Below are 10,177 nucleotides of genomic sequence, written 5' to 3'. Positions count from 1 at the left end.
CATAATGTTTTTATGTTTTTAAACCCCTGTAGACTGGAACCAGAAGATCACTGTACAAATCTTATGGGAATTACAGAATCCAGTAGTCAACAGATAAACTCATTGCCTACTGGAAATGGGTGATCAAAGTACAAAGCCTATGGGAGTCATATAATTCAAGAGTCAGCAGGTTAATATAAATATGGAGGAAAATCAACAAATCAATCATTAACTTTTGGACTCACTTCAATAAACTATGCAGCATGGTGTTAATATTCAGGTTCTGCAACGCATGATGTGCGACTTGTTCGAGGTCGGCCATGATTTACATAAAATGGATTTCAGAATAAGGGTCTTATAGATAATGTAAACCACTGACTAACCTCACTTTTTAGAAATTCACACGAACGTTATTTCAATATATGCAGCATGCTTTGACCCCATAGACCTTGAAGCTGTTCATGCGAATACATACAATTCCATTGTCCAAGTCAAGATGAGAAGAATTTTGAGATATTACGCCTGGTGGGACAATTTTTCATCATGTCTTTGAAATAGACCAGTTACCTCATGGGCAATTTTGGTCAAATGACCTTTCATTTCTTTCATTATGATAGGCAGATTTCATAGCAAGATATTATCAAGCATGCCTCACAGAGCAGGATGAAGAAATTGCATAGACTAGGTGACTAGATAGCAAACCAATGAACACTCTATATGAAGGTATTTGTTACATTTCTTTCTTCGAATGCGATCGAACTTGGTCAACTTTTAAAAAACAGTGTTAGTGGATGAATTGTTCTTTTTGCACATCTAGTGAAGAACACATTTCAAAAGAATATATGAATAATCAAGACATCAAAGATGGTGCTTATCTCGTTAAATATTAAACCACCATGTCATTTTAGTACAAATGACCTTCTTCTGATCATGGCAAGAATGGAACTACGAACTAGCTTATTGCTGTGTAGAAGGACTGATATTACGACCAACATCCTAAAACTTTCCATAGAATATCAATACTTTCCTCTGTTACTGATCATTCATCTTTCAAGATCTCTTCTGTACGTTATCCCTATTACGTCACTCTGATGCAGCTATAGTTCATGTTATCCATTTGATCACCAACTTCAACATAATTTATATCCTAATATCAAAAGGTCTTACTAATATGTTTTTTTCAAATGAGCATGTACAACTGAAAATTGTAATGTTCATACTTATCATAACGGTCTGTAAAAAAAAACCCAGACCCGATTCAATAAAATATTGAGAACAAACATGTCCCAGACTGGCCATCCTTCTAATCGTTCTAATCAAGGTGCATGTTATTAAACTCAACATTGGTGGCAAAATCTTTACCCGTCATTTTATTACTGTACGTCTTTACCCGGTGCTGACATGTAGAAAACCCATGTTAAGTGAGATCATTCGTGATGACCTACATGTGTAGGCACATTCCAAGATCAATATAAAGATGGCAAGCATCTGCCCTCCATTAGTTTCAAGTTCTAGATCCTCTGCAGAGGAAGTGGATCCCTACTCAGGTATGGGCTCAATTGACCTCTGACATCAGGGTCAAATTTTGAGATCTCAAGGTCAACTTAAGTCTGGAGGTCAACAGACAAGTGTAATATCACGAACATAGGCCACATAACACATTGAAAAACAACAGAATTTTGTGAGGATTTTTTTTTCATGAATGTTGACTCCTTTTCGCGATACCTTCATCTCTAAACACAGCTTACCATGCAGCATAGAAAGAATGACCCTTCACCTCTCATGCAAAGTACATGACCTTGAGGGTGTCGTCGTGTACCTTCACAGCCCGTATCATGTCTTCAAAGCTACGCCCATAACTGGTAGCCCCGTGGTGGCTGCTACCATCCCCACCACTGAAAAAGCAAAGAGATATACAAGAAAAAAAATGAATTAATATACAAAAAATAATAAAATGAATTATATTTCAATTTGTATTTATTAATCAACCTGAAGTTTCAAATTGCAATAGACTGATTGCCTGATAACAAAATTAGTGAGGGCCCTGTATCACGAAACTGAGTGATTCATTTGAGATTGATTTTTAATATTCATAGCAGTTCATAACCATTGCTATCAATCATATAAATCCATATTGTGATCAATTGAATTAATTTGTGCAACAGTACATACATGTATATCACCATTACTACCATGTGCCACGCTGATGATTTTAGTGTTTGCCGCAAAATTTAATTGGCCTGTAAACTTTTGACCCTGTGACCACAAGATCGATCACATCATTCCCACTCCTATAGGCATTAGCTGATGGCCGAGGTTTGCATAATATGGGTACTGCATATCCAATCACCAGAAATATTAAAAACATTGATAATATAATCACACTGGTTTATTTCACAATTACATGTTCACAAAATCTCAACTCCTTGAAATAGTTTAAATGGGAAAAAGTATTATGAAAGAGCAGAGCATTGTGGACAAATGCAGCATCCTAGTAGACTGTGTGATGCAAAGAAGTGCATATCTTGTATTTTTTCTTTCTTTTTAAAGAGCACAGCCTTTTAAATATGTGCCAATGCTTTGTGACATAGTGTTTTGTGGCAAAAATGGTGTTAAAAATGATTTCACAATCAGTAAGACTTTTCAACTACTTTATCACATATAAATATACATACACAGATGTATCATTAAATTGATAAAGCAACCAACAAACTTGATTATTGTTTCCTAAAGAGCAAATATATCAACATCAAAAGAGAGCATTCTTTACCTTTGTTTTATATAACACTGTTCCTTGCAAATTCTTGTTACATAAATAAAGCAGATTTTCAATTGGAAAAAAACTTTTATTTAGAATTATAGTCTATTATAGTATGCTATATCCTTTTCCACAGCATTTGGCCCTTTGCTAAAATATCATATATAATGTCAAACCATTCGGAAACAATATGTGAAAACTGTAGAGGAATGTGAATTTGGAAAGAAATGAATCAAATTAGATGCTATTCAAATGAGAAATTAGGTGGGATACATACAATGATATTGGGGTTAAAATGAAAAACTTAGATTCAACAAGAAAAGTTTGGTTGGCATGGCTGGGGAGAAAAACAGAGAGAGATGGTCAAGGAAAGAGAAAAAAAAGAGTTGGGAGAAAGGAGAGAGAATGAAGAGAAATAGGGTAGGGGGAATAGGTATGTAGAGAGCAAGAAGCAAAGACATCATTTTACGTTTTTATTTAACTCACTTGCTATTTGTGCCTGATTGATGGCTGCAAAAAAAGTGATGTAAAAAAACATAAATAAGCAATAATATAAATATTCAGAAAAATGTGTTTTGCATGATGTTGCTTTAATAATGAAGATTAGCTGATGGTTTCCCTATTAATTACATGCACATTCACCAAGTCAATAAAACAGTATGAATTTTACCCTCAACAAATAAAGATATACTGTCCATGTACGGCAACATCTCCAGAAATGGCATACAAATGCCTCGCTTGGACTTTGAGAAAAGATCATTCAATCTTCGAGGAGAAATCATGTATGCATGACTTGACAAATCTAATTCACGATTTACACATTCATCAAATAAGTGTACTGTAAGAACGCTTCTATCAAATACTTTTCCTATATGCCCAATACCATTTCTGTTAAAAAGAATTACACCATTTTCAACTTTCTTACTACATGTATGTCAATGTTAATTTGGAAGTGGTCCTTTCTTTCCAAATTTAATACTTTTTTCTTCAGTTTCTTTCTAGTTTTAACCATTCTCACATTTACTAAAAAATACAAGTATTCTTAATTGCTTGTTATACACATTTATCCATGTGAACAAATTGCTCACACCAATATAGCTACTTCTACACAAAACTACAACTTAATCAATGTTATACCTAATACTACTACTAACTCACTTGCTACTATTCCGCATAAAACAAAACGCTACTATGACTTCTAAATACTTAATTTGCAATAAACAAGAAAAATAAACAACAATAAAATTGCAAATAAATTTTCTACCACAGCAACTAGACTACTAAGTAAAGCATACAGATGAATAGATCTTATACTAACATATCTATTGGATAACAATGCACATGTGACATGCAGGTGCATCTTCATAAGCCAAAGTGCATAGCAGAAAACCAGGGGCAGGGGAGAAAATAATAAATTAAAACAAGGGGATTGCAAAATAGTGACTTCTAAATCTAAAAGTACCATTTACATATAGACAAGTACTAACATCAAAACTTTACAAAATATATTTGTTTATTTTATGTTATCTCTATATTTTTTGTAAATCTAAACAGAGTATCCTGTAAAGTAAAATTAGTGGAAGACATCTACTTCAACCTTGTAGCAAAGTATGAATAGATATGACCAATTCTATATGCAAGGCAAATCTATTATCACTCAAGGAGCAAATCAATGTGTAGAATGGAAGCAACGAAAACAGGCCATTCAAAAGCAGAGGAAGTCAGTATGGAGATGAATAGCAAAACTGAGCTAATAAACAAATAAAAGACCCAAACGAACAATGCTTCCGACTAGCATGGGAAAGCAGCAAGTTGTAGAACAGTTGTGGAACAGGCAGAAACAAAAAGAACAATCCTAGTCACAAAGAAAACTTGATTGGCACAAGACATCTAGAGTGTAATTCAATCTTAAAACTAAAGTATGTAAGTTATCTCTTTTCTATAAGCAAGGCAAACTTATTATCGCTAAAGGAGCAAATGTGTGGAATTGAAGCAAAAAAATAAACAATAAAGCAAACAAAAACAAGCAAAGCCAATCAAAAGCAGAGATAAGCAGCAGGGAGATGAATAGCAAAACTGGAGCTAAAAAAAAGAAGCAAAATTATTAAATAGAATAGAACAAATTATGAGAGCCCAGAGTAAACATTTGATGAAAGTTGTCAGCTGTTCACGAGTTGACATGCACTGAAAATACCAGTGAAATCTTTACTTTTTCATCTATTGAGAAAGATTAGGACAACTTTCATAAAGTACCCAGGATATGTAACTACAGTTAAAAGCTGACCACTCCTGCAATATGACTGGTCAAGAAGTGATTTGTAATAGAATTTGGCACTTGTTTAAAATGGGCCAGATAGGCCTACTGAAACTAAAATGAAATGGGAGTCTTTGAGTTTTGTTGCACATCGCTAGGTTAGACATGGTTTTAAGGCAATTGGAAGAGCCAAGTGAAAAGTCCATGGTATTTATGAAATTCATATAAAAAAATCTAAAATGAACTGGTTCATGGGATATTCTATAGAAATGAAAACCAGAAATTCATTTCATAAAATATGTTATTAAGATCAAATTCTGGAATTCTAGGATGAATCCGCTGTTGGCACATCAATTACAGGATTTCTGCAGCTTATAGCAAAAGCCCTTGGAAGCATTTCTTGAAGTCTTTGTCATTGATATTACACATATTGTAATTCTTAGAATTGTTTATCTGAGAGTAAGATCTTCATTGAATATCATTGACAAGATAATCCAAGAAACACTCCCAGGTTCATCATGCCGAACATGGAGGGGGCTGGTCATTTGTAATACATCCATCGTAACGATGAGAGCCACAAGGATTATTAAGGACATTATTACAGGAGTGTCACTTTCCTTCTGGCTCTCAAAATGGACGGATCACCCAAGACAGCCTCGGACTTACCTGTCGTGGTCATATCTATCATGGTCCTTCTCTACCAGATGGTATCGGGCACGGAAGGCCACCAGGTGGGCGTAGTAGGCAGGGGCGGGGATGGAGACACTACGAGTGCAGCGTACATAGGTGTGGCACAGCTGGTAGGTTAGACATTGGAGTTCATCGGCTTTGAAGCGGTTGTCGTCCCAGAGGACATGGTAGTGCGAGGGACGACTGGTGCCCTGGAATGTTGGAACAAGAATGAACTGATGCAACTAATGTGGTAAAAGGTAAGTCCCTTGCATCTAAATTAAAACTGGGTTCAAGTCTCAGAAAAACATTCTTGTTCCCTTTGTCACTGGGGAGTTCCATGAAGCTGTTTGCACAGTCACCAACGAATCCACATCAATTTAGAGCCTCATACTACAACCCTAGAGTCCTTACGTAAATCCACACCAACTTATAAACCTTTTACAGCAAAGAAATATTGTTTTTATTGTAACCTGGGGGTGTTTCACAAAGAGTTAAATGTGACTAAGAGTTATGCTTAAACACCAACGCACCCACTGCATCCAAACTGTCAGCTCATGACCCTGAGAATGATTTGACCAATGCGGCAATGTATTATATACCTCTCGTGATTGGAAAATTCAAGTGCAAATTTTAAAATCTAAGTGAAATACAAAAATCTAATGAGGACAACTCAGTAAGTAGAAAGGGGGTTTCAGATTCTGGATCGATTCCCAGTTGTTGCGCTAGTGCCATTTGGTAAGACATTTACAACATATCCTCATTACATGGTTCCTCAAGAAGGATCATAAAACCTTTGTTCCTCTGGATACTTGATTCCAGAACTCATGCTTTCTTATGGATCAGTTTTAAATATCATTACCCCACCATTTGTCTTAAAATGTAGATGGATAATTTCATACCTGTATACCAGCGTGACTACAAAGGAAGAAGTCAAATTCTAGAGGATGGGTGATGCCACTGTCAACAGTAGTACCTGCTGGAATATTACCACTCCTTCCAATCTACAGAAAAGAGAGAAGACTAGCAAAATGAGACATACTGACAGAGATGACGGATAAATCAGGCAAGGAGAGAAGAAAAGAGAGCGGGGGATGGGGGTATACCAATGTTGACAGTAGTAACTGGTGGGTGTTTCCATAAAAGCTGTGCAACTGGAACATGTTCTTAGGTCATAAATCAATTATGTAGGGATATCACAAAGCACAAGAAAGGATCGCCAGTTGTACGTTAAGTCATTCGAATCTTACAAACAGCTTTATGAAACACCCACCTGCAGAGATATTAACACTCCTTCCAATATACCAAAAGAAAGAAAGATAAGAAATATGAGACATAATGACAGAGATAAGTGGCATACAAGGTACAGAAAAAAAAGAGGAGGGGGGGGGGAGGCGGCGGGTGGGCGAACCAGTGAAAGTGGCAGTACCCAGTGAGATATAGCCACTCCTACCAAACTTATTGATAGCAATCCATCCATCATTCTATCTTTCCACACACCTGTTCTCTCCTCTCTGCACAACAGAGCCTGGTATGATGTCTCTTCTGAACAACAATGAACATTACATCAACTTCCACTGATATCAGTTCTACAATCCTTCTATCCAATCCTTCCACCATCCACTGATATCAGTTCTACTATCCTTCAATCCAATCCTTCCACCATCCATCCATCATTCTATCTTTCCACTCACCTGTTCTCTTCTCTCAGCACAGAAGAGCCTGGTATGATGTCTCTTCTGAACAACAATGAACATTATATCAACTTCCACTGATATCATTTCTACTATCCTTCTATCCAATCCTTCCTCCATCCATCTATCATTCTATCTTTCCACTCACCTGTTCTCTTCTCTCAGCACAGAATAGCCTAGTATGTCTCTTCTGAACCACAATGCACATTAGGGGAAGGCGGGGTAAGTTGAGCATAGGGGCAAGTTGAGCCACCAGCCCCAGGCCAATAATGAATGAGTCAGACATTGTGGTGGTGTCATGTATTGATGACCCATAGCATAACCCCTAACCCCACCACATTGTTTTCAACTTTGAAACAAAAAGTAGTTTTTTAGAGGGAAAAATATGAATTTCATCCAAAAAAGTAAAAAAGAGTGTGAAATAGATAAGTGCTTTATAAATACACGTCTTTAAATATAATAAAGACATGATAACAACATTATTAGTCCAGGTATGGATCTTCATTCTTGTCATAGTCTTTTATATGATGGATGCATAATAAATGTGTGGATACAAAATTATCGCACTAAGTTCGGACTGGGGTAAGTTGAGCCAAACAGCATGGGGCAAGTTGAGCCATGGTAATTCCTATGGTAATGTATCTTAAAAAACAAACAAACCATAAAAATTGATTGAAATGCTTGCTGAAAGGAGCAAATTTACATGACTGCTCTTTTCCTTTTAAAGGATGCTAGTATTTATATAGAATTAGCAAGTGAAAAAACATTAAACAAAAATTGACATGCTGGTTCTCCCCTCATACATTTTGTACATAGTTTTTGTGGCTCAACTTACCCCAGAAGGTGGCTCAAACTTACCCCATATATGGGGCAAGTTGAGCCATTTGACATCGTTTTTTTCAAAGGTCACGGTGACTTTCAGTGTGGGGATAGAAAGTTATATATAGGTGGAAAATATTTCAGAAGAATTAAATATCAAGGCAAGGTATTTATTTCGAAAAGAATATTAATCATATCAATTCTAACATGCAAAAAGCAAAAACTGTCACAACTTACCCCGCCTTCCCTATATCAATTTTCTCTGATATCAGTTCTACGATCCTTCTATCCAATCCTTCCACCATCCACTGATATCAGTTCTACGATCCTTCTATCCAATCCTTCTACCGTCCACTGATATCCGTTCTCCTATCCTATCCAATCCTTCCTCCATCCATCCATCATTGATCATTCTATCTTTCCACTCACCTGTTCTCTTCTCTCAGCACAGAAGAGCCTGGTATGACGTCTCTTCTGAACAACAATGAACATTATATCAACTTCCACTGATATCAGTTCTACTATCCTTCTATCCAATCCTTCCTCCATCCATCCATCATTCTATCTTTCCACTCACCTGTTCTCTTCTCTCTGCACAGAAGAGCCTGGTATGATGTCTCTTCTGAACCACAATGAACGTGATACCAGGCTCATAGAAGTCTTCTAAGGAACGGCAGGCATTCCGGATGGCTGTCATTTCTTGAGCTAGCACCTGATTGCATCAATGATGACAATAACAATGATTTCATCAGAACAAGGTCTCTAAGCCATTTATGTACATATTTTTACCCTAATTACAATTGCAGTCTCATCATTTACTCCAAAGAAAAGAAAAAGTGAAATTTATTCTTTCAATTTGCTCTTAAAATGAACAAAATTTTCTATTCCCTTTAAAATGAATTACAAATATCTTATACCAATCATCTCTTATCTTCGACAAAAGACCTTAAAAGATTACTCATCCTTATGCCATACCCACCTGTAAGAATTGACCTTCGCTGACCCCATCCCTGTACATAATGATCCTAGCCGGTTTAAATCTGGTTGACCGGTAGAATTCCATCAGGAGTTCCCTGACCATTCCCATCAGGTCCTGGATGATTTCCACACGGTGATTCTGGACTCGAACGCTGGCACAATAACGGCTTGGATGGCCATCCATACTACCAACAACCTGTCATCAAACATAAAGGACATATTATAGACTCAAATGTATGCACATTAATGGCATTGATGGCCATCCATACTAGCCATATCCTGTCATCAAAACTAAATGGAAATATATCATACTCTCAAATGTTTGCCCAATAATGACTTGGATGGCCGTCCATACTACCACATCCTGTCATGAAAACACAAGGGATATATTATACACTCAAATGTTTACAAGATAACAGCTTGGATGGCCGTCCATATTACCCACAACTTGTCATGAAAACATATATGTATAATATGAGGACACATTCTGTGTAGTTCCAAGTAGTTCAACACTAGGAATGACAGACAAGAGCTAGGAGGAAGGCAAGGGCAGCATCTTTATCAGCATCTGATTCACTGCCAGCCTCTTCAATCTGTACTAATTGCTCTACAGATGGCCTCTCTAGAGTGTGACTCCACAGCCACCTTAGAAAATGAAACACCTATTGCTACATCATCATCTCTCAAGACAAAAGGATGCCGACAATGACACGAAATATAGCACACATTATAGACTCAAACGTTTGCACATAACAGCTTGGATGGCATTAATAATAATAATAATAATAATAGAACAGCTTTTGTATAGCGCATTACACTTTACAAACGTAAAAAAAAAAAAAGATGAGGGAAAGCTGCTGGTAATGCATTGTTAATATTCTTTTCAGTTAAATAAATATGTTTTTAATGCAGATTTAAATTGCCCAATTGAATCAACTTGCCTTAGATTGTATGGGATACTATTATACCCATGGCATGCTGGAACATTCAAAGAATATATGCAGAACACAATTCAAGACTCAAATG

At 36.5% G+C, this 10,177-nt stretch overlaps 1 protein-coding gene across 3 annotated transcripts in view; it reads right to left on the bottom strand.

Annotated features, from left to right (window-relative positions):
- Positions 1–211: 211 nt before the first annotated feature.
- The window catches only part of LOC121418879 (protein argonaute-2-like), a 32,850-nt gene continuing 22,884 nt past the window's right edge, over positions 212–10,177 (bottom strand). For 2 of the 3 annotated variants that reach the window (XM_041613080.1, XM_041613072.1), the window contains exons 17-22: positions 9,153–9,347; positions 8,751–8,885; positions 6,563–6,664; positions 5,658–5,872; positions 3,224–3,247; positions 212–1,874 (exon numbers count right to left, since the gene is read on the bottom strand). In XM_041613080.1, coding sequence (XP_041469014.1) covers positions 1,760–1,874; positions 3,224–3,247; positions 5,658–5,872; positions 6,563–6,664; positions 8,751–8,885; positions 9,153–9,347 — 786 coding nt within the window. In that variant the 3' untranslated portion in view covers positions 212–1,759. The remainder of the gene's footprint in view (positions 1,875–3,223; positions 3,248–5,657; positions 5,873–6,562; positions 6,665–8,750; positions 8,886–9,152; positions 9,348–10,177) is intronic. The other variant, XM_041613086.1, reaches the window with a different exon arrangement.

The sequence above is a fragment of the Lytechinus variegatus genome, chromosome 1 (assembly GCF_018143015.1).
Source record: "Lytechinus variegatus isolate NC3 chromosome 1, Lvar_3.0, whole genome shotgun sequence".
In the NCBI taxonomy this organism is placed as follows: Eukaryota; Metazoa; Echinodermata; class Echinoidea; order Temnopleuroida; family Toxopneustidae; genus Lytechinus; species Lytechinus variegatus.
This window is presented reverse-complemented; position numbering and strand designations above follow the sequence as displayed.